The sequence below is a fragment of the Kryptolebias marmoratus genome, linkage group LG15 (assembly GCF_001649575.2).
Source record: "Kryptolebias marmoratus isolate JLee-2015 linkage group LG15, ASM164957v2, whole genome shotgun sequence".
In the NCBI taxonomy this organism is placed as follows: domain Eukaryota; kingdom Metazoa; phylum Chordata; class Actinopteri; order Cyprinodontiformes; family Rivulidae; genus Kryptolebias; species Kryptolebias marmoratus.
The window spans coordinates 13881142-13905717 of record NC_051444.1 but is presented as its reverse complement, the minus strand read 5'-3'; the positions used below and the strand labels follow the sequence as shown (position 1 = coordinate 13905717).

General features: G+C 43.3%; 1 protein-coding gene across 12 annotated transcripts in view; it reads left to right on the top strand.

Annotated features, from left to right (window-relative positions):
• Positions 1 to 24576, top strand: part of myo5aa (myosin VAa) — a 44526-nt gene that overhangs the window by 13111 nt on the left and 6839 nt on the right. For 3 of the 12 annotated variants that reach the window (XM_025006496.2, XM_025006494.2, XM_025006499.2), the window contains exons 6-33: positions 1051 to 1194; positions 2949 to 3030; positions 4470 to 4577; positions 4767 to 4873; positions 5059 to 5324; positions 5438 to 5519; positions 5629 to 5769; positions 6654 to 6779; positions 6971 to 7054; positions 9135 to 9137; positions 16182 to 16337; positions 16514 to 16611; positions 16840 to 16926; positions 17858 to 17966; positions 18074 to 18285; positions 18403 to 18559; positions 18664 to 18903; positions 18994 to 19242; positions 19960 to 20053; positions 20142 to 20290; positions 20545 to 20655; positions 20870 to 21004; positions 21158 to 21214; positions 21315 to 21542; positions 21877 to 21885; positions 22488 to 22588; positions 22751 to 22807; positions 23802 to 23882. In XM_025006496.2, coding sequence (XP_024862264.1) covers positions 1051 to 1194; positions 2949 to 3030; positions 4470 to 4577; positions 4767 to 4873; positions 5059 to 5324; positions 5438 to 5519; positions 5629 to 5769; positions 6654 to 6779; positions 6971 to 7054; positions 9135 to 9137; positions 16182 to 16337; positions 16514 to 16611; positions 16840 to 16926; positions 17858 to 17966; positions 18074 to 18285; positions 18403 to 18559; positions 18664 to 18903; positions 18994 to 19242; positions 19960 to 20053; positions 20142 to 20290; positions 20545 to 20655; positions 20870 to 21004; positions 21158 to 21214; positions 21315 to 21542; positions 21877 to 21885; positions 22488 to 22588; positions 22751 to 22807; positions 23802 to 23882 — 3473 coding nt within the window. The remainder of the gene's footprint in view (positions 1 to 1050; positions 1195 to 2948; positions 3031 to 4469; positions 4578 to 4766; positions 4874 to 5058; positions 5325 to 5437; positions 5520 to 5628; positions 5770 to 6653; positions 6780 to 6970; positions 7055 to 9134; positions 9138 to 16181; positions 16338 to 16513; positions 16612 to 16839; positions 16927 to 17857; positions 17967 to 18073; positions 18286 to 18402; positions 18560 to 18663; positions 18904 to 18993; positions 19243 to 19959; positions 20054 to 20141; positions 20291 to 20544; positions 20656 to 20869; positions 21005 to 21157; positions 21215 to 21314; positions 21543 to 21876; positions 21886 to 22487; positions 22589 to 22750; positions 22808 to 23801; positions 23883 to 24576) is intronic. The other 9 variants (XM_025006501.2, XM_025006497.2, XM_025006495.2 and 6 more) reach the window with 5 other exon arrangements.

The following is a 24576-nucleotide window of genomic DNA, read 5'->3' as shown; positions in this document are numbered from 1 at the left end:
CACCCCCCACCCCCACCCTGTCAGGTCTCTCCAACCACCGTGCTAACATTGCAGTCTTCCTCCCAGCCTCCACTTTAATGCCTCAGCCAATCAGGACCAGGCTGACAGAATGAATAGAAGTCTTTCTTCTTGCGTCGCAGTGATGTCACTTAGCCTCTAAACCTGGATGCGGAGAATATGGTTGCATCAGCTTTTCTGATTTTTACAAAACCTGTCTGTGTGAGTGTGTGTGAGTGTGTGTGTGTGCACATGTTTGGCTAATGCAGGCAGAGATTGGAATACCTGCTCTGCTGAATGCCTCCTTGTCTGCAGTGAAAGACTGTGTGTTTGGCCTTAACTCAGCAAGAACCCTCTGTGCTCACACATAATCTAATTCTGTTCAGGCTTGCAGCTCGCGTAGCTTTGATGGGTGTATTTATGCAGCTCCACCCGTCCACTGACATCTGCTACTGGAATCATTGATCAGTGCCGTGCAGCGTATTGAAGCACGGCTGCTGACTGCAGTTGATTTACCCGACTGCATATAGGAGGAAATGGTTTACCCAATAAAGGTTTAGGACCAGTGTCTGGAAGGACTGAGAGCCTTTAAAACACAAGCTGCAGCTTCTTATTTACTGGGATAAACCGGGGTGGTATTCGTGTCCTTCTCTGACTCTTTTTAGCGTCATTCCTAAAATGTTACGGCACTAAGAAAATAACTAAGACCTCAAGATGATGAAAAATAAATATTTTGTTAACCTTTCTTAGTAAAACTAAAGCAACAACCACACAGCTTAGAACACTGCCCCCCAAAGGTATCTATTTATGTTGTTCTAATGAAAGTGGTTCTAAGTTTATCCAAACTTGAACCTAACACCAAGTTGTTTAAATTCTGGGAGATCTCGTTGACAAGCAGACTTTATTTTGGCAGAAAAGTTCTCCTTCACTGATTTGGTGCACAATTGATTTAAAGTTTAAATTTTTGAAATGATCTCTTAGTTACACCATGTTCCGTACATTAACATGTAACTCTTTTATTTATTTATTTTTTTGTCTTTTTCTGTGTTTAAGGCCATTGGAAATGCAAAGACCACCCGAAACGACAACAGCAGTCGTTTCGGAAAATATATCGAGATCGGCTTTGACAATCGATATCGTATCATCGGAGCCAACATGAGAACATATCTGCTGGAGAAATCACGAGTGGTGTTTCAGGTGAGGGCACAGATACACACGTTGGGTTCGGTCGCTCGTATTAATACTTTGGCTCATCGCAGCGTTAGATTTGACTCAGACGTCTCTAAGAAATGGTCCAAATTAACATCTGTACTGTGTTTTTTGTTTCTGTCTTATATTTGACTCTGAATGAGGTGGTTGTGGGAAACTGTAGAGCTTCTGTGCTTTAATGTTTTTTGTTTATTTTGCTCCATCTAATTAGACTTTTGACATTAACATTGAACTTGTTTTTGCCATTCAAGTCCTTGGAGCTTCTCAGTAGTAATATAAATATTACCAGGCTAATAAAAGCTCAAAACCAGGACTTAAATAAACACATAGAAAAGAGATTCCATTGGAGAATTACTGCAGTAATTACTGTAGTGTTACAGAGGACAATAGGTCACTTTAACTCTGACTAATTAACTGTTATTAGTTAGACTGTAAAGTTTGAAGATACAGTCCTGTGGTCATGTGGAAAAGACGTAATTCTTGTTTCCGGCGAGGTCAAAATATTGGCATGCATTAAACAAACAAAACGACAAGGAGATTAATTAAACTACTAAAGCTGTTCAGAAATATGTGATCAAAAATCACATCTGGTGAAATCAGATTGAATGGGGGAAAAAAAAAAGTCACGTTATTGTTTGAAAAATAAGAGCGTTTCCACATATAAATTGTGAAATCGCCTCAAGAAACTGGGACTAAATGGTTGTGTAGCAATAAAAACTGCCTATAGTATCAATGAGATGGGGAAAAAAAAGAAAAAATACAGGCCTTACTTTGGTAGAGAGCATAAAGTTTGCACCCAGGGGTATTGGAAAAGTCATACGATGTCATAAATCCCAGCATGCCCTGTGTTAGTGATGTGAGCGTCAGGGTAAGTGGTCCATATATCGTGGTTTGTGCCTCTTATGGTCTAACATAAATAATGTGTCCCTTTAAACATGAGGTCAGCTGACATGAGCAGGTTTATTCATCACCTGGTCCCTTTTCTTCCTTCTCTTCTGTGCTGGTACGGACATATTTCACTTTATCTTGTGGACATTTAGATGGGAATAAACATTGTTACGTTTCATACTGAGGATCAGACAGTGGAGTTAGGATTCGGTCGCCGGCATCGAATACACAGAGCAGCTGTCAGACCAGCCCTCGTGTCTTTTAGTGCCGAGTTATCCAGCAGTTACCTCCTGTTTTATAAAGACGACTGCAGGAAAAAAGGAGATGAGCTAAATCGTCTTTTTATCAGTCGATCTGTCACACTCAGTTACTTTCTTAAGTAAAGGAATCCTATAAACCTGCTTAAATCAATACAGATGTTCATGAAGGTTGCTTTCATACAATGGTAATGTTATTTTTTGCACAGGTTTTTGTTCTGGGTAAATATATTTTGCTGCTGTAGACGGTAATGCTAAGGAATGAGGATGTTGGCAAAGAAAGGTCGCTACTTTCTTGCTGCATTTCTTGCGTGTCGGGCTTCTGAAACCCATGTTAGGCGTGTCTCTGAGTGCGTTCATGTGATTTAGGTGTCTTCACCTTTCGCATTCCTTCTTCGAGCAGAGCGGCGACTTGTTTTGTTTTCCCTCACACTTCCCGTGCCGCTCCGGTTGTTTCATTCCTTCTCGTTTACATTTTGACGTCTCGGCTCGCTCGTTACATTCCGCTTCCCGTACGGTCGTCGCCACGAGTCGCTGCTTCCAGATCTTCCAGTTTGAAGCCTGTCGAGACTGTTCACTCTTCCTGTTGTCTTCCAGGCGGACGAGGAGAGAAACTATCACATCTTCTATCAGCTCTGCGCGTCAGCCAAACTGCCCGAGTTCAAGAATCTGAGGCTTAGTAAGTCACATGTGCTCCTGCCTCCTCGCACCGTTTGTCACACCAGAGGCACACGTAAAACCCCACAGGAAAGCTGCTGTCTTTGTCTTGAATTGACTTTATTTTTAGGGGATTTCAGAGAACTTCCTGCATCCAGTTTTAAATGGAAATGTAATTCATAAGCAGTCCACATCTTCTCAATCAAAAATCATAATTTGGTCTTTAAACTATGCTTGATCTGCTCCTTTTATGTCAACTGTCCTTTCTGTGATTGAACTACAAGAATCAGTCATGAAAACCTGAAAGAAATGAAGAGAAGTTTAATATTTGGGACAATTTAACTGCATGCTGTTGCTGTGTTTTTATCAATTGTTTCTCTGCACAGCAGAAAAGCTGCCAAAGCACTGAGCCAAAGTCTGTTGTCTATTAGTCACTGAATCACTGATGAAGATTAAAAAATATCACATTTAAATGCCTTTAGTTCTTCATTTTTGTGTTCCAGTGAAATTAGGTGCTGCTGAGTTTAACTGGGATACAAACTGGGAAAAAAAAATGCCAGACATTCCTGTGTTTTTTTTTTTTTTTTTTTCTCATTTCTACATCTCTGACAAGCGTCACGTTTCAAATCTCTTCGGATGGATCGGATCGTGTTCCCGCTGTAAGATCAGCCTCATTGAGTCTGTGGTTGAACAGCCTCCCAAAAAGAGTGTCCCCACTGTGGACGTGCACCTGCTCGTCCTAGTCATGGACACACACACACACACACACACACACACATTTATTGCTGGCAAAATCACTGTCAGCCACTCAGTTGGCGCTCTCTCATGCGCGCACACACACACACACACACACAGCTGCTGTCTTTTCCTCTCCTGCTGACTTCCTGGCTCTCTTAATGGAGTGGTTGTCACAGTCGTGTCGTTGCCTTTTGTTGCCAGGCAACAGTACATACCCTAATTAAGTGCTAAATGTGTATAAAGACCCCGTTTGTGGAAAGTTGGGATAACATCACTCGTGCACAGAAGAGCTTTTGACTTTATTTCTCCGAACCTGAACCCGTCTCTGGCATTGATCTGAGACTGAATGTGCAGCAGGCAGCTCTTTGAGTTAATTATTGTCCGAGAATTAGATTTTATCAACTTACAATAAGTAAAAGGAGTCCCACCGTAGGAACTTGGAGTGCAGTATCTTCTGCTCCGTGGAGTCCTGTAGTGATTTGCTCTCTTTAATTTAGGATCCATACATATAAAAACGCTGATACTTGACTTTTAACTTCTGCGATTTCCATTTCTGTGTGTAAAACGGGTTTTGCAAAGTTACTGAGAACAATCCAGCCTCTGCTGCTCGTTTGTTTAGTTAACAGACAGCACCTCGGTATCTGAGGGAGGTTTTTAGATTACAGGTTTAACCAAGCTGCACAATGTAAAGCATTTATTTTTCTCTCGCTTTTTCTTTTCCAGGCACTGCAAATGACTTCTTGTACACCAGGCAGGGCCGCAGTCCTGTTATCGATGGCGTGGACGACTCCAAGGAGCTCTGCACAACTCGACACGCCTTCACACTGCTGGGTAAGAAACACTTCTTGAAAACGTACGCAGCTTCCAAACTCTAATCTAACGTGTTGTAGTTTGATGAAAACTCCTCTGACTGCCGCGTCTGTAAGTATCCTGCTGCTGGGAAGCATGGCGTTGTTTTAGCCTGCACTTTGTTGTGTGTAAATCTGTGTGCCCAGAGGTTTGTGTTTCTGTCTTCTGCAGGTATTAACGAGTCCTATCAGATGGGGCTGTTCCAGGTTTTGGCAGCTATTCTTCATCTGGGAAACGTGGAGATAAAAGAAAAAGACTCCGACAGCAGCCTTATTGCTGTGAGGATATTGTATTTACTGCCATATTAAAGGAGATATTTCTCTCATTTCTCCTATTACTGTCTGTAAACTAAGTGATAGTTTAATAATTAAACTATTTTTCCTCACGTTTACTTAAATTCTTGCCCTTGTGTTGTCTTCCTGCCGTGTAGGGTAATTGAAAATTGTTTCCCCCTCTGCTTTAGCCCAACAATCGCCACCTGACGGCGTTCTGCGAGCTGGTGGGCGTGACCTACAAGGATATGTCCCAGTGGCTGTGCCACAGGAAGCTGAAGACGGCCACAGAGACTTACATCAAGCCCCTCTCTCGCCTTCAGGCCACCAACGCTCGCGACGCCTTGTCCAAACACATCTATGCCAAGCTCTTCAGCTGGATTGTGGAGCACGTCAACAAGGCTCTGGTCACCAGCATCAAGCAGCACTCCTTCATCGGTGTGCTCGACATCTACGGGTACGTCTGATCTGTGCCGAGAGTCACCGAGTGAGAAGCTTAATTTACAAAAAAAAAAAAATCTATCAAAAGATTAAATTCGCCTGTGTACCTCTGGTCTTTTCGTTTGCAAGGTTTGAAACGTTTGAAATCAACAGCTTTGAGCAGTTTTGTATAAACTACGCAAACGAAAAACTCCAACAACAATTCAACATGGTGAGCCACATCATCTGTTTATCTGTTAAATGTTGCACGTGGAAAAGAAGAATCCTCATCTTCTGTGTGTGTGTGCATGTGTGTGTGTGTGTGGTGCGTGTGTGTATAGCATGTGTTTAAGCTGGAGCAGGAGGAGTACATGAAGGAGCAGATCCCCTGGACCCTGATTGATTTCTATGACAACCAGCCCTGCATCAACCTCATAGAAGCCAAGATGGGCATCCTGGACCTGCTGGACGAGGAGTGCAAGGTGCAGTGTGTTTAGTTAGTAAAATATCCTTTAAACAGCTAGCTTATAGGGCTATCGTGAGTCTAGTTGATGATTTATGACGAGTCAGTATCTTATCTGCGTTAGACAGTAATCAGGATGATAGTTTGGGTAATAAGGGGGATGTTCTTCATGGAAAGTCAGCAAATCTGAAACAACCCAAAACTCTCAGGAGAATTTCTCTCTGATTCTCCGAACTGAGATCCCTCTGTGTGCTGTCTGAAGTAGGTAAGATACTGACTACTCTTAGGTATTCTACGCAACCCTGCTTAAAAGTAAATAAAAACTGATCTATGCTAGTAGCCCCTCTACAAGAGTCTGTTATTGCACCAAATATATAAAACCTGAAAACTTATAGAAACTGTAGGTGGAAAAAAAAGTTTGTTATTAATGTAAACAAGCAGAAAAAGTCAAGTGAAGTTAGTCTCGGCTGCATATTGAAGAGGGGCTCCACACCCACATTCTGCTTCACAGCTTTTGCTTCTCACTGACTTCTGTAGTTTCTGCCGCCTTCATGTTGTTAGACGGAGAATAAAATGTCCGTCATCATGGCTTACTGTTTTAACGAGCTCGGTTTCTATCAGTCCATTCATCAAGAGCTTAGATTTGCAACATTTCCACACTTTTAAAGCTCAGCCAGCTCTCCAACATCTTATCTTAGCAATCAGACTTCTACAAGGACATTTTATGGACTGTTGACTCTTGAGGTGGACCGCATTGCCGAGACTTCGACAAGGACAGGAATTTATCTGCGGGCTGTAAGACAAGAAAAATGACAAGATTTTACTTTAGTATTTGCAAAGCAGACGTGGCAGGTGTATTTATGGGGGCACGGCTGTAATTTTCTGATTGTTGTTTGATAACAGATGCCAAAAGGTTCGGATGATTCATGGGCTCAGAAACTGTACAACACCCACCTGAAGACGTGTTGTCTCTTTGAGAAGCCACGCATGTCCAACCGCGCCTTCATCATACAACATTTTGCAGACAAGGTGGGCCCATAGAAGTATTTTTTTTCCTCACATTGTTAAAAGTTTAACAGGTCATGGACTTAAGCAGAAATAGTTGCTTTAACACATTTGACTTAAACACAAGAACCCAAAACATCTTTATTGTTTAAAGTTGAATGAACGGTTAGCCCGCTGAAATGTAAATATCTCAGCTGATCTTTCTTGTTGAGCAGGTTGAGTACCAGTGCGATGGTTTCCTGGAGAAGAACAAGGACACGGTAAATGAAGAACAGATCAATGTGCTGAAAGCCAGCAAGGTGAGACGCCAAACGCCTGCGTGGTAATCTTTGCAGTCCGCCATAACACACAGAAGCAGTGTCCTGTAAGCATGTGGGGAAACAGTACATGTCAGAGGTTGGTCAGGAAGTCTTCCTTTACAGCTCTGTGTGGGAAAAACGGGGTCTGAGTATATCGTCTGGAAAGGTGGTTGGAGATGTTTGTGAAGATTTGGGGGAAAGACGGAAGCACTGGAACGAGGAACGAGGATCCAATCACACTAATCTGTTATGTTAGTTTTCAGCAGGAGCTAAAGCTACAGCTGTTTAAAAAACATTCAGCAAAAAGCACATTAAGTTGACCTATCACACTGCATCATGAAATACCTTAATATCCCTTTAAAATCAGAACTATTCTGAAACATTACTTTATTATAAAAGTGGGTCATCAGAAAAGTGAAGGCTCGTTTTTCACAGGCTGCTCACCGTCACAGTCGTCGACTCCTATTTATTTATATAAAGTCTGACCTATAAACCTGTTAGTGCATCACTTTAAAAGGTCCAGCTGCAGGTACTGAAGGGTAGAACCATCTCCTCTTTCTAGGATGATCCGACGTTTCTCAGGCTAAAGGAATTAATTACGGACGCGTCAAAGCCTCTTTTCTTACGTGGCAGCTATTCAGGCAGTTTTGAGGCTTAGAGAGAGAGAGAGAGAGAGAGAGAGAGAGAGAGAGAGAGAGAGAGAGAGAGAGAGACGTTTTAACTGGATCCTAGACTGTTTGACAGGAAACGCCACCTTGAAGGCTAAAGGAAGCAGCGCCCCCTGCTGGCCATGACATAAGCCAAAACAAGAAATGCGTCAGTCAGAAAGTGTTGAACGCTGTGAGTTGAAATGTTACAGATGACTGTGAGTGAGTTCATGAAGTGGGCACATTTTAATCATTTTCAACAAGTTGATTCCAGTTTTAATAATGAAGGACAGAATCATCTTGACTCAAATGTGATCTAAATCTAGTGTGTGTTTTTATTCACTATCAGTGTATAACGCTGCCTGTTTGCATCAAAACAGTCTTTATAACCTGCCTGCTGTTTGACATTAACACACACACACACACATATATACATAGAATATAACAAAGTGTGTGAGTCCAAAATGCTTGCTGTGGCCTTTGACTGGATTTTTACAGTCCTGACCCAGAGCAGAAACAGGCGGGGACTGAAGTATAGATCCTGGCTGCTCTTAATTTACTTTCACACACGAAACACGTTCGGTCTTTAACAAATGGGATTAAGAGCTAATCGGTTCTTAATGAGGTTTAGTCTTATTAAGTTTCCTTTTAGTTCTCTGCAGAGCTTACCTCATCATTCTGTGTGTGTTTTATTTTATTCAGCTGATGCTTTGTTTCAGCTCTGTTTCACCAAAGGTCATATTTATATTTTGTCTACAAAACTAAATCCCATCCACTTCCTTCTTGGTGTACACCCAGAAGCAGACAGCTCCATCTTAAAGCTCAATTAAATTCTAAATTTTAGCTTCTGTTCTTATCAGTGCATCATCAAATGACATAAAATGGGCAAAAAAAAAAGACTGAACCCACTCTTTGTAAGAAGAGAAGAAATCAGTCCTGCTGTTCAGGAAATAAACGTTTGGTTTTCAGATCACAGAACAGAAAATCCCTGTTTTGTTTTTTTTGTTTTTTTTTTTACATATGTTTATTGATATTTTTGCATATGGAACAAAGGAGTTTACATATTCCAGGGTGTAAGAATGCATAAACAAACTGTTTACACCATTGGCTTTAAGATGCATGTTTTCAAGACAAAAGAACTTACACAGAATACCTCTAACAATAAAACAGTGAAATAAAATTAATAGAGACACACCCACATGTACAAAAGAATGAAAGGAAAAAAGGGGAAAGAAGGAAAGCTGGGTGCGTGGGGGTAGGAGGTTACGTTTCTACATTGAAGCAACAAACTCAATAAATGGTTGCCATTTAGAGTAGAATTTATTCAAGTTTCCAGTTTTTGCATATCTAATTTTCTCAACTTTCAAAAAGGACATGACCTCATTTATCCACATTGTGCTGGATGGAGCTCTAGTTGATTTCCAGTTACAGAGAAGGTGGCGTCTAGCAATCACAGATGTAAAAGCTATCACTTCCAACTCTCTAGCGGAGTACTGACTATATTGCTCTGGGAGACCAAAGATACTAGTATGAGCTGAAATGTCAATAGTTCTAGAAAGTACAACAGAGATGGTGTGAAAGTAAATTTGCCAGAAATTTGTGAGGGCTGAGCATGAGAAAAACATATGTGTAAGATTGCAGGGTGAGCTTCCACATCGGTCGCAGACATCAACCACATTTGGGTAAATCTGTGCCAACCTAGTTTTTGAATAATGACATCTGAATACCACTTTGAACTGTATCAAACTCAGACGAGCACATATGGAGGTTTTGTGAATGGCCATCAGGGCAGCCTCCCACCAATGATCATCAAAAACCATCCCTAATTCACACTCCCAAGTTCTCTTCGTGTTCGTAGTTAAAAATACATCATATGATTGAATCAAATTATAAATCTTTGAGATTACAGACCTTTGCAGGGGGTTAAATTGTATAAGTTCGCCCCACGGCTGCTCAGGTGGCCGGTGAGGGAAGTTGGGAAATAAGGATTTTGCACAGGCCCTTATCTGGAAGTATCTAAACAAATGGGAGGGTGGAAGGTCAAATTCAGACGCCAAATCACTAAAGGAGCAAAACAACCCTTCCCTATATAAATCCTTAAAACATTTTAGTCCCTTTTCCTGCCATAAGGAGAAGGTCAGGTCAGTAAGAGCAGGTGTAAACACCGGGTTTTTTAGAAGTGGCGTCAAGGCTATGGGGTCTGTAAATTTAAACTGTTTCCTAAACTGAAACCATATTTTCAAGGTATCTACAACTATGAGGTTCTTGGTTTGGCCAGAAGGATTCACAGAGGTTGGACCTGTAAGCAAAGCCAAAAGTGAGGCCGAGGGACATGAATGTGCTTCTAGTTGACACCAGGGTATATCAACTGAATTAGACCAGAAAGCAATTTTAGTTATGTTAGCTGCCCAATAATAAAACTGAAAATTGGGTAGGCAGAGGCCACCATAAAACTTGCAATTTTGAAGTATTTTTTGTCTCACTCTGGGTGTCTTACCATTCCACAAAAAATGGCAGATAGCTGAATCTAGTGATTTAAAAAAACTTCTTGGTAAAAATACAGGTAGACATATAAAAAGAAAAATAAATTTTGGCAGGATGTTCATTTTAACAGTACTTATTCTCCCAATCAATGAGAGTGGGAGGGACCCCCATTTCTGAAAGTCTTTTTTAATGTCCACCAAAAGTGGGAGAAAATTTTTAGAGTACAGCGACTTAAAAGATCTGGTTATGCTGACCCCAAGATACTGAAAACCCAGAGGGCAGAGCTTAAAAGGAACATCAGATTGGGAGAGCTGCAGGGCTAGATGGTTAACAGGATAACATTTACTCTTGGCGACATTAACTTTATACCCTGAGAACTGGCCGAATCTGTGAAAAAACTTAACAATTGTGGGACAGGTTCCTATTGGATCAGTGACATATAAAAGCAAATCATCAGCATATAGCGATAGCCTTAGTTCTGTGTGATACCTGACGATTCCATTAACACTGGGAGATGTTCTCAGAAAAATGCTCAAAGGCTCTATTGCAAGTGCGAACAAGAAGGGTGATAGAGGGCAGCCCTGTCTGCAACCTCTATTTAAAAAGAAGTAACCGGATTGGTTGTTATTGGTAATGATACTAGCACAGGGCAGTGTATAAAGAAGGCGTATCCACGATATAAAATTTTTACCAAATCCAAATTTTGTTAAAACGACAAACAGGTATCTCCATTCAACCCGATCAAACGCCTTTTCAGCGTCGATTGATATGACAACCTCAGGCGTTACTGTAGTGTTCTTTGAATAAATGACATTTAACAAGGTGCGAACATTGTAATAGAGTTGACGCCCCTTTATGAAGCCAGTTTGTTCCTTAGAGATGATTGTCGGGAGAACTCGATCAAGTCTCTGAGCCAGGGCCTTTGCTAGAATCTTGGTGTCCACATTCATTAAAGATATTGGTCTATAGGATGTACAGAGGTCAGGATCCTTGCCCTTCTTTAAGATAACGCTGATAGAAGCCTGTCTTAGTGAAGGGGGGAGTGAGCCAAGTGTCAGAGACTCAACATAGACAGAATGAAGCAATGGAATAAGTTTGGCTTGGAATGCTTTAAAAAAATCAACTGAGAAACCGTCAGGTCCTGGAGCCTTGTTGTTTTGCATATTTTGTAAAGCAGCGTTTAACTCTTGAACAGTCAAACCAGATTCTAGGTGATCAATCAGTTCTGGGTGTAGAAGGGGAAACTGAAGCTCATCCAGAAACGTATGCATGTCAGTCAAATCCGATGGAAATTCAGATTTATACAAGGACTCGTAGAATGATGAAAAAACAGAATTAATGACTTGCATGTCCTCCTGCAGGACCCCTGATCTGTCTTTAATACGACATATTAAACGTGAAGCTGCTTGTCGGCGCAATTGGTGAGCTAGCAATTTGCTGGGCTTGTCGCCATATTCATAGTACTTAGCACGAGAATGAAGCAAAAGGCGCTCTGCCTCACCAGTTGTGATGAGATCCAACTCAGTTTGTAAGACCAAGCGACGCTTTGAAAGACTGTCAGAAGGGGCAGCTGCAAGCTGTTGATCAATCAATTCCAACTCAGAAGTAAGCTTTTGAATGTTTGACATCCTCAATTTTCTCACATGCGCCGAATATGAAATTATTTGACCACGTAGGTAGGCCTTCAAAGAATCCCACAGGAGTGCCCTAGAGATTGGTTCAGAATCAGAGTCATTAAAGGCAATGAAATCCTCTATTGCATCCGTAATAAATTTATGAAATTTACCATCTGATAATAATGAAGTGTTAAATCGCCATTGAGAGGGATAGCGAGGCCCAGGCGAAATCTGAAGATCAAGAGAGACAGGAGCGTGATCCGAGATAATGATTGGGTGATATGTAACATTTGATACTTTAGGCATAAATTTAGCATGTACAAAAAATAATCTATACGTGAAAAAGTCTGGTGAACATGTGAATAAAAAGAATACTGCCTACTGTTCGGATTACGGAATCTCCAGGGGTCAACACAACCATTATTTCGCATGAAACTATGTAGGGTTTTAGCCATTGAAGATTGGGTTAGGGCAGGTTTAGAACGGTCTAACTGAGGATTAATAGTACAATTCATGTCCCCTCCAAAAATCAAAACACAGTTATTCAAAGAAGGAAGAATTTCAAACAACTTATTCATGAAACATGGATTGTCAAAATTAGGAGCATATACATTGACCAGCAGGGTAGGAACATGGAATAGAGTACCTAAAACTATCAGATATCTGCCATCTCTGTCTGCGATGGTTTTGGTCAATGTGAATGATACAGATTTACCTATCAGACTAGCAACCCCTCTAGCCTTTGAATTAAAACTAGAGTGGAATACCTCTGCAATCCAAGGACACTTTAGTCTAAACTGGTCTTTATTCCTCATGTGGGTCTCCTGTAAAAAAACAATGTCAGGTTTCAAGCGCTTTAGATGAGAAAATACCCTATTCCGCTTGACGGCACCCCCTAAACCTCGAATATTCCAGCTGATAAATCTTACATTTGAGTTGTTTGCGTTAGCCATGTGAGATATGCGTTAACAATGGTGAGGCAACCAGAATTGGCCCCCACGCACCAGGCACACGGATAGAAAAAAAAAACAGAAAAGAAGAAGAAAAAAAAAAAAAAAGGACAATATTTCTGAACTGACATCCCACGTCCCCCATCCCTTCCCCCGAAAGCACCTACCACTACCCCATCCCCAAACGATGGGATACCAGTGCAGACTCCAAATGGAGTCGAGAGCCTAAAGACTAAACTTAAGGTTTTGTACCCAACAGACATCCACAATTCACTCCAATTCAGTTGGAGCTCCCGCAAACACATGTATACATAAGTGTGGCTAAGAACAGAACAGATACATTACTTGTCGCCTAACCCTCTTGTGCCTCCGGCCGGCCTGGACCGAGCAATATGAGCGGCCCCACTGTCCACTCACAGCGAACTAAACTATGCAAGAACGAAGTAATTCAAACATGCATTACAGCCATCACTGCCAACACTGCCAAAAGTCACTTCGGAGTGAAGAGAAATCTGGCTGCAGCAATACTTACAAAAGAACCAGAATTAAGGTATATGGTGGTGAGGCCAGTTTTAGTTTATCTTGAGTGTTTTCACGAAGGCAGTCGCCTCCACAGATGAAGTAAACTCTCTCGTGACACCTCCTCTGGTGATGCAGAGACGAGCTGGATGCAACAGCCCAAACCGTACGTCCAGAACCTCTCTAAGCTGGCGTCTGACGTCGTTGAAGGCTGCACGGGCTCTCGCGGTCCGAGCAGTAAAATCAGGGAAGATGGAGATTGTGGAATCCCCCACTTTTACCCGCTGCTGGGCTCTGGCGCGTCGTAGAATATCGGCGCAGTCTGAGTAATAATGTAGACGAGCTATTATGGGACGGGGCCGCTCACCGGGCTGCGGCTTGGCCTGCAGAGATCGGTGCGCCCGGTCCACAACTGGCTCCTTCTCCAGGCCGAAGGCGTCTTTAAGCAGGGCGGAAATCTTGTCTGCGCTGATTGGGTTCAGCACCTCCGGTAGTGCTATGATTCTAATGTTATTACGCCGAGATCTTGACTCCAAGTCTTCACATTTACTGTCAAGAGCGAGGACCTGCTCCGATAGCTTTTCCAAATTACTCTTGAGTGAGACCACATCATCAGTGCATGAAGACAATGGTCCCTCCATGTCTGCAACAGTCACCCTTAATGCATCCACCTCCGACCTGATAGCTGCAATGCTAGCACTTAGCTCGGTCTTCACGCCGTGTAGCTCCGACTTAATTTGGGTCAGATTGTTAGTCAACGCCGTCTCCAATTCAGTCTTGAAAATGTCCGCCATCTCTTCACGAAGTGCATTGAGGAGTTCAACCTTAAAGTCCGGGGAATTTACGTTCCAAGATGTAGAACTTTCTTCCGAGGGCGGTTGCCTACCAGCCGGGCCCCGCGGTGGATCGGTCCCAACAAGCCGAGGCGGGGATGCGGGTGGGGGACCAGGCCTCGCCGCTGTAGTTGTCGAATTATTTGCATTTTTGGGCTTTGGAGGCATCTTGAGCTGTAGTAGAGTCGTTTCAAAATGTAAAGGACAGACAAAGTACACGAAAAAGCCTAAATGCGTCTTAGAGAGAAAACAATTTGCAGGAGCTCCCTCCGACACGTCCTACTCCATTAGTCACAAAACCGGAAGTCAGAAAATCCCTGTTTTGGTTTTTTTCTACTATATCATCCATCCATTTATTTTAGCTGCTTTTTCCTTTCCTGGTTGCAGGGGAGCTTCTACTATCTCTAATACATGTGATTTCTGTCAACTTTGAAAGGATTTTACTCGTTGCATTCCTTTGGGATGAGGAGGCGGCAACATTTCATCAGGTTACCTGAACCCTTGCACAGCTGCAGCAAACTGCAGTTTTATTAAAGTTTAACCAGGAAGTCCACAAACCGCGACAGAACGATTGATTTAAATGAGTGGTTTGTGGTGTTTCTTAACGGTCTCCTTGTGTAGCTGTGATGACTGTCTGCGAACTGTTTCACTACATCAACGAGATCGAGACCTGCAAGAGACAGAAATGACATTTCTGATCAGTGGGACGCTTTGAAGAAACGCCCGAATTCTTTAATTTTATTTGAATGAAGACAAATTTTCTCCATGTGGCCACATGGGGAAATTTATCCAACAGATTTGCATGCATGGAAAGTCAGCTGAAATCCTTTTGAAATGTGAGAAAAAATAAATAAAAAAATCATGTCTCCCCTCCATCCATTCAGTATTTTAGCCCTTCTATTTGCTTCATACCGATGGGGGTGATCTGTGATTTTAGACCTTTTGAGTTTCCTTTCAACCCTTCATTTTAATGCCATTGTGTTTGTCACTGTGTCTTCCATATGTCGTGTCTCCATCATGACCACCCTCCCCGCCAACAGAAGGTAAAACAGAGCGCTGGGCCGCCTTTTTCAGCTCTCCGCTCTTTCCCTCCTCTGTTTCTCTGTGGCACCGGTTCATTTCGCTAACGAGGAGTTTGAAGTTGTGTGTTCCTCTGTTTGCTGCATGCGTCGCGTCTCTGACACTGTAGGAGGACAGTGAGGGATGAAGGAAGGAGGGTGTTTTTATCCTGCAGTGATTCAGAGAAAGCGGACCCCCCCCCCTTTTTTGCTTGTTTTTTTCTTGAATCTGTGGCCGTCCTGCTTTATGATGCTGTTTGGAGCAGCAGCATGGCACTGCTTTAAGCTCAGCAGGGCGGCGCAGCACCATCATATAACCTCAGCGTTATATGGAACAGGACTCATTATGTTTTAACCACAACGGCAGAATCATGTTAAACGGTCAAACGGACACACAATAACCTTTTCATTCGTTTCTCATTCTTTATAACTCGACTGTCACAAGTTTCTCTACAAACTAAAAAAACGATCAAGTGACATCTACTCACCCAGTTGTGTGAACACATTAATTAACCCACCATGTCTGTTTTAACTCCTGTTGACTTGAATAAATTAGAAAATACTGTGGTTTTGAAGTTGACACGTACACTGCTGTCATTCTGCTTTGTAAGCCCGTATGGCAGCGGCGTCTGATCCCGGTCCGGAGGGTCACCATCCTGCACGTTTTTAGACGTTTCTCTGCGTCTGATCTGAAGGGGTGGGGGATTGACAGGCTACTGCAGAACTTGTAGACGTGCTGAAGAAGTAATTCAACAGTTGAATCCGGTGCGACCGAGCAGGGAAACAACTGAAACACGCAGGATGGCGGCCTTGAGGATCAGGACTGGACGCCATTGCTGTATGGACTGAAAAAAAAAAATGTTCAAACAGCATGGCTGAAAGAAGAGACTATTAATAAAATTAAAATGTAGGTTTCTAACAGTAGTAGAGAGAGAGGGGGGAGTGTGGGGGGATCTCAACCATTGGCATCTTGCATTTATCAGCTGCTTCGTTTAACCACGAGTCGGTTGCTGTTCCCAGTTCCACCTGCTGATGGAGCTGTTTCAGGACGAGGAGAAGGCGACCAGTCCCACGGGTCAGGCTCCCGGCACCGGAGGGCGAACCCGTCTCAGCATCAAGCCCGACAAGAGCCGGGAGACGAGCAGCAAAGAGCACAAGAAGACCGTCGGCTGTCAGGTGGCCATCTCACTCATGATTCAGTCACATCCATTTAGACCTGATTCTAAAGTCTAATCCAGTTTTATGTACATCCAGTCAGGAGGAGAATTGTATCCCTCATTTTAAACACTGGTAAAATCCATGGCTGTTAGTTTAAAAGTAAGAATTCCCGTATTGCTGTGTCTCTGTTGTAGTTTCGGAACTCTTTACAAATGCTGATGGAGACTCTGAATGCAACCACTCCTCACTACGTCCGCTGCATCAAACCCAATGACTTCAAGTTGGCCTTCTCGTGAGTTTCCTGTTGCTGCATTTGTTTTGTTCCTGAAGTGTAAACTGAATTAAACCTAGATTCATTTTTGGCTGCTTGATGAGATTTTTCCCTCTCAGTTTACAGTTTAGCCTCTGTAGTTATTAACTCAGCGAGTTTGTAAAGTATCGTTATCCCTACTGGTTATCCTGTTTGCTCCTGTGTGATTCGAAGCAGCTGTATTGATTGCGGTTCTGGGTTTGTTGGCAGGTTTGATCCCAAGCGGGCAGTCCAGCAGCTCAGAGCCTGCGGCGTGCTGGAAACCATCCGCATCTCTGCAGCAGGCTTCCCATCCAGGTAGGCCCTAATATAGCTGCTCCTTCTGTCTTCATTAGCTCCCCGGTCAAATAGGACTGTTTATAAGCTGCTGCAAACATGCCCATCTGCTTCAGCAGGTGTGAGCCGTTTGCATGTTTTGAATGCAGCAGATCTCTGTTGTTTATGACCGTCTGTCATAAATACATCAGCAACACAACTAACAGAAAGAAAAAGATGTTTCCTCACACTGAACTCTGGGTTTTAACAGATGAAGTGGAGACGCTTCTTAAAACTACATGAACAGCATCAGACTGTATCAGAGAGGAATGCCTTTCTAAATCAATAAATGATACTTTTGGCTTCACTGATCATTGCTACAGCTTTATTTTTACTTAATAAATTTAAAAAAAACATCCTTCTGGACTTTCCCCTAAATACCTCCTGCTCTCAGGAGAAATATCTGACCCTAAATGCGTGCCGCAAACAGCGCTGGTTGTTTAGAATCAGGCGCTTTTTGCTCTTGCAGTTATTTGCATAAACATGGGAAGGTTTTCCTCTAAGTGCACGAATATTATCTCATTTAAATGTAGGCAAAGTGCTCAAGTGTATGGAGCCAAGTCAGAGGCACAGAGCTCACTTTGTGAGGGCTTTATGAATTAAACCAATGCCTAAAATGTGAAATTGTGCCAGCAAAGGACTTTCAAACTGTTAGTGAATCTGGGCCAGAGTTTCACTTTCAGTGAGCTCCTGTTTTTAAGATTTTAACATCTCATTGTGACGCCCTAACTGTCTGTTGTCATTCAAGTGTTATTAACTTCACATAATTTGCTCTTTTATTGGTAGAAAAAGTAAGAAGAAATGTCAGCTTTAGAGTAGTTTTTATTTCTGATTGTCAGCATCAGATTTTTTTTTAATAAACACAGATATGAAGGCTAAATATCTCATTCTCTGTGAATGTGTGTGTTGTCAGATGGACGTACCAGGAGTTCTTCAGCCGTTACCGAGTGCTGATGAAGCAGAAGGACGTCCTCCCCGACAAGAAGCTGACCTGCAAGCACGTTTTGGAGAGATTAGTGGAAGTCAGCACGATTTTAGATTTGTTTCTCCTCATTTCCGATCATAACGTTTGAAGGCAAGTTTGTTTTTGAACTAACTCTTGGCTTGTGTTTGCCTCCCCCCTCCCCAGGACCAGGACAAATATCAGTTTGGTAAGACCAAAATCTTCTTCAGGGCTGGCCAGGTGGCTTACCTGGAGAAGCTGAGGGCAGACAAGCTGCGCGCTGCATGTATTCGCATCCAGAAAACGATCCGCTGCTGGCTCGCTCGCAAGAAGTACCTGCGCAAACGCAGCGCCGCCATCACCATCCAAAGGTTCACCAGAGGTTACCAGGCCCGCTGGTGAGTGGCCAATCGTGGCACCGAGTCTCTTATATTCAGACATCTTCATTCTTTAATGCCATAATAAAACGTGTTACATTTCTTGTAGAAATAAATCTAAACTTTGCCTCTCTGCAGCCTGGCTAAGTTCATGCGTCTCACTCAGGCAGCCACCGTCATCCAGAAGTACCAGAGGATGTATGTGGAGAAGAAACGCTACAGGAAGAAGCAGGCCGCTGCTCTGGCCATGCAGACAATCCTCAGAGCTTACATGGCCCGGCAGAAATACCAGGCGGTGAGCCCCGAAGCAGCAAAATCTCTCTCTGGAGTCCTCGTTATTTCTTTTGCTTTAACATTTGGAACTTCCTGTCCCCCGTCCGTGTCTGGTTGTGGCTGCAGCTGCTGCGGGAGCACAAGGCCGTCATCATTCAGAAGCGCATTCGAGGCTGGCTGGCTCGGTGCTGGTACAAGCGCTGCCTCGAGGCCATCGTCTACCTGCAGTGCTGCATCCGCAGGATGAGAGCCAAGAGGGAGCTGAAGAAGCTGAAGATCGAGGCGCGCTCAGTGGAGCACTTCAAGAAGCTCAACAAAGGAATGGAGAACAAGATCATGCAGCTGCAGAGGAAGATTGACGAGCAGGTGACATTCTCAACTTCAGCCCCTGTTTTTGTCGAATGCACTGCCTCTTTGTTTCATTAAACAGCTTATTTTTTTATCCCGTGCTCACAGAACAAGGACAACCGGTTGATCAGCGAGAAGCTCGTCGGTCTGGAGAGTTCCTACGCTGTGGAGGGCGAGCGAATGCGCAGCGAGCTGAGCCAGCTGCGCGGGGTGGAGGAAGACGCCCGAAACAAGGCCATCCAGGTGTCGTCCTTGCTGGAGGAGCTGGAGAAACTGAGGAAGGAGCTGAGCGTCACACAGCAGGAGAAGAAGACCCTCGAGGAGTGGGCGCAAACATACCGGAGCGAAATGGAAAAAGTAAGGCAGGATGCTCTTTATTCCCTCGATCCTCGGTTTTTCTGTCAGCGTGAGTTGTTCTTTGCTCTGTTTTGTCTTTTCTTTGGCCGTCTTTCACTTGATGAACAGAAAAATACATTTTTCCTGACAAGTTTGTTGAAATGTTTCTCTGATAAATTAATTATATGTTTTGAATTTCCAGAAAAAAATTCATTTGTACTGCTTAATCTTACCAGGAATTAATCAAAACATCAAACAGCAAGTGGTGATTTCCCTTAGTTCTTAGTTTTCCTGACCTCTTGTATTGGAATTATAAAAAAAAACAAAATCTAAACACTAATTTAGGGAACCAGAGAGAAAACAGCTCCTGGTGGACTCAGATGGCGGTGTTGCCCCGGGGCAGGTGAGCACAGGGTGATGGAGAGTTAGTTCTGTGTAGTTTATTTCCCGGTGTTTTCTACTACTCTGAGGTTGAGTAGGGAAACCTCTGAAGATTAGGGGACCCTTCAGAGAAGCAGTTTGTCAAAACATAAAACGAGAACGTTTTCTCCTTTAGAAAAATCCTGCAGTTTCCTCAGACTGAGCATCGTTTGTGGCCTCAGAGTTAGTGAAGTTACTGAGTTTGCAGAAGCAGAAGCATTAATTTCCATCAGATGAATTTTAGTTTGATTATTTGAGTCTTACAGTCACCAGTTTTACTCAAAGTTTAATGAGAGGATGGTTCAAATCTGTGCATAGATGGTGTCCGAGCTGAAGGACCAGAATGGTTCCCTGAAGAAAGAGAAGGACGACCTGAACAGGCTGATTCAGGAACAGAGTCAGCAGATGACAGGTACAATTCACCGCCTGCGTAAAATAAGTCGCACCCTTCACTCAGCTGCGCCGAAGCAACCCTCGATCTCTCTGCTTTGCCCCGTCAGAGAAAATGACTCGCGCGATAGCGGAGGAGACTCACCAGCTGGAAACGGACCTGAACGAGGAGCGCTCCCGTTACCAGAACCTGCTGTCCGAACATCTTCGCCTGGAGGAGAAATACGACGACCTGAAGGAGGAGATGGCTCGATCCTCGGTGAGGAACACACGACCTGTATTTGTAAACTGAATGGGAGTACATATTATATGATTTTCTATTGTGCTCTCCTTTTTCTTTCTATGGCTAATACTGAGAATACTTTATATTAATAAAAAGAGAATTTTACTTGTAATGAATGAGTTTAAACTTTATCATCTGTATAAGCGATGAAACAATAATAATACATCAAGTGTAGGAGTTTGTTGGGTTTTGTGTTTAAATCAGAGGCTTATCCACTCTCGTATCTGCAGAACATCAAACCTGGCCACAGGAGAACAGATTCCACCCACAGCAGCAACGAGTCCGAGTACACGTACAACTCAGAGTACACCGAAATGGAAGAAGGTTCTCGCGCCGGAGACGTAAGAAATCTGGCAAAAAGCAAGAACTTGTTATTCTTAAAAGCAGAAAGTCCTGAGATGTTTTTTGTTTTGTTTTTTTCTGGGACAAACTGTTGTCTGAAAAATTGTTTTGTATGGAATTTTATGACCATTTGGTTTTTGAGTCCAAGTGCAGGGCGGGAGCTTTCGTTCAAACGTTTTAAAGCTCCTCTCTGTCGTTTGTTTTACCCCGCAGGACGTGACACGAGGGATGGATACTTCGCTGACTCTCAAGCTGCAGAAACGAGTTACAGAGCTGGAGCAGGAGAAACAATCGCTGCGCGACGAACTGGAGAACAAAGAGGACCAGTTCCAGCGGGCTAGAGCCAGGGTACCGTCACCCAGTTACTCAGCTCTCACTGAAATGCATCATTTTATCAATAAATTATATGAAAACGTAGAGTAAGGAATTTAATAATGGCATGAATCAGATTGTCTCGAGTCAACACGTCTCTTCATGGCTGCGTTTTCCTTTATGTTTCAGGACGATGCGGAGTTCAGAAAGGCTCGTGGAGCCGAGCTGGAGTACGAGTCCCTGAAGGTAACACCCGCGTCCTCCTCTGACTCGCGAGGCTTCGTTCTTTTGGTTGTAAGATGTCGTGACAGCTCACTGTTGGACCGTGACCTCTCTCCCCCCCCAGCGTCAGGAGCTCGAGTCGGAGAACAAGAAGCTGAGGCACGACCTGGCCGAGATGAGGCGAAGTCTGCTCGGCAACACCGCCGCGGGCGCCGGAGCCCCGGGCTCGCCGGCTTACAAGGTGCTTCTGGACCAGCTGAACGCTTCCTGCGAGGAGCTGGAGGTCCGCAAGGAGGAGGTGCTGATCCTGCGCTCGCAGCTGGTCAGCCAGAAGGAGGCGATGCATCACAAGGTAACGATTCATTTATCTTCTCACTGTCCAAACAGAGGAATTATTGGCATGAAATCACCTGGAAAACAACATGATGGCTAAACAAGGTGGATGATACTCGGCTTGCTTTTATCCACCTGTTTACATTTATGTGTCGTTTCACGATCATCATTTCCTGTTTTTTGGGAATTTTGTGTATTAAACCAGCGAACAGGACCTGATTTGAGAGAAACACCTGCATTAAAACCACGCAGCTGGTCATTAACAGTGTGTGTTGCTAATGTTTCCACTGTCTCAGCGTTGTGTCTAACTCTCCTGTCTCCACCTTCTCTCCTCCATCCATGCTTTTCCACAGGATGAGAAGGTACAGTTAAACAGTTGCATCATCCGTGCGTTTCGTTTGTCTTGTCGTGTGTGACACATTTAAAGCCAAAAACGTCAAAACCTAGACTGGCATCGCATTAAAATAGGAGACATACCAGGAGAAAAACACCAGATCTACTGGATTTATTTAACTTTTTACTGACACTGACTTCTAATCTCACTAAACTAAAAGGTTTTAGCATCAATTCAGGATTATTTAATAAAATATGATAACAAGATCATACTGCAGTTTTAAAAAAAAAAAGCTTTTGTCTCTTTTCATTCCTAATGTTTCCTTCTGTGATTTTCTCTGGGAAATGGGAAACAGCTAATTTAGTTTAATTATTGACGTAAACAGAGCAGACAGACAGACATTCAGACACCACCCGTCTCATCATTTGTGTTCATCGTGGTTCTGATCTCTTTGTTTTCGCCCCAACATCACTAAATGTTCAGCTCAGAGGTCTTTTTAGTAGCATTGTCAAATAAGTAAGCAGTGTTAAAATGTGTATTTTAGCTCCTCGTGCAGTTCTCCATGAATCCCTGTTTGCGTTTGATGGCTTCAGCTAATGTCTCCTCGTCTTTTCGTCACCTCCCCTCTAGGAGACCATGACGGAGCCTTCGGTGTTCGCAGAAGACGTGAACAAACTGAAAGACGCCGATGAGTTAAAGCAAGCATACGTTGGCCTGAAGGACACCAACAGGTACGCTGTTTCACCATCATCCATGGTCCTCCTGTTCCCCGTCTCCTCAGAGGACTCTGGTCCATCGGTAGTTTCATTTACCGTACTTTAGTATACTCCCTGTGTAAGAGACGTGTGTGTGTGTGTGTGTGTGTGTGTGTGTGCGCCCGTGTGTCCTGTCAGATCCCCCAGGTTCACGCGCCCGCCGCTGGAAGTCGGTGATCTCCTGAGTAGGCTGAGGTAACTGAGGGGTGGTCCATGCATCGTGGTTCAGAGCATGCATGGTTCACCTGAGACGGGCAGCCGAGGCTAAAAGGGCTGATTTCACGCCGCTGAGTGACATTTTGCTTTTTCCCTACAGCATGAGAAGCAGCGTAACGGCTCTTGCTTCAGTTTAGGTTCTGACAGATATTTGTTTTTTTTCCAGAAAATGATTCCAGGGTGTGCATGAGTTGAATTTGTTGGCACGATTAAGAGTAGAATGGCTCGGATTTAGCACAACTCCAAAGAGTTTCTCCTTTTCCTTCGAAGTTAGAGTCACGGGTAGTTTCCAGACGCTTCAGTGGCTCTGGAGGTTTTCTGAGGAAACGACGGTGAAGCAGCAACCGTGTGACTTTCAGGCACGGACATGTTCGAGCCCAGGGGAGGAAACTTTCAGGCTTTACTAACACGTAGACCACAGTTTGGATAGAAGAGCTCCCGTCTCTGCTTCATGGAATGAGGCTAACAGTAACACAGCATGACATCCAGCACTTTTGTGTTTAATGTTAAAACATCACCGTTTTATGGATATTTGTAGTCCATAAAATGCCATAAAAGCCAATTTCTTTTATCATTTTTGTTCCATCTCACTTGTGTCAACAGTTTTCAAACACTGCATGCACTTATCAGCTTTACATACAGCAGGTAATGGGGAAAAAAAACTACGCAGCAAACATTTTGACAAGATAAATAAAGCAGCTTTGTACGGTAACTCATCAGTCTGCCTTCTTTGCTGCTTGTCTTTCTTTGTGTAAATCACCTCAGTTTCTACCACATGAGTCAGCCATGAAAGAAGATATGTAACCCAGTTTATATTTAAACCACAGGACAGTTTTTACTTGCACACATGCAGACGCCTCACCTAAACAGAAGCCATTGGGTTTTTTTTTATTTCTCATGTCTTCCTGCACCGTCACCCGTCCCTCACCTCCCTTTTGTCATCCTGTCCCCTTTGTGGTGTCGTGTGGCTCAGATCTGCTGCTCCGGACCTCCACAGGCTGAACGAGGACGGCGAGCTGTGGCTGGTTAATCAGGGCTTGAAGGAGACCGTCAGGTGTATCTGTGTTCATTCAAACACACGTGGTGGTTTTACAGCATGATGTGTTTGGCTTTTCACAGCAGAGACTGAGTTCTGCTGCTTGAATCTCCTTAATACTCCTTCAGAGTCTTTCCTTGCATTAACATAATAAAAATCAAAGTCTGGTTTTACGTGTAGAATATGAGTTTGTGTTTAATCTGTTTGTTTTTTTTTCTGATAATGTCGCTAAACGACTCATCATCTTGTTACTAACCCTGTTTGTAAGGACAGCTTGTTAAATGCTCTCAGTTTATGTAAAAATCTTTTCAATTAGTTTAGTGATTCTTCATGTTTTTATGCTGTGGTCCATTGTAGCGGAGGAGGCTTTCTGTTTTCTAACGTTCCTTTTTTAACAGTTTTTCTCCTTTACAATGGCACAACACAATAATTGGGACAAACATTAGGGGTTTCCTGTGGAGTTTGAAGCTTCTTTCTTTGAAAGGACTGCTGTTGGTTTGTCTTTTGCACTGCAGACACAACAGAGTCCCTTTGCTCTCTGCAGCGAGAGTAGACAGGAAGACAGAAAGAACTGTGCTTTTTACACCTCGAGTGCAAAGTTTTAAGTCAAAATAATAAAGTGTTTGATCAGTGAACTCCTCAGGGCTCCCAAAATGTCAAGTATAATTGCTACTGCTGTAGTTTGACAGTATTTTTAAAAGAAACATGCATG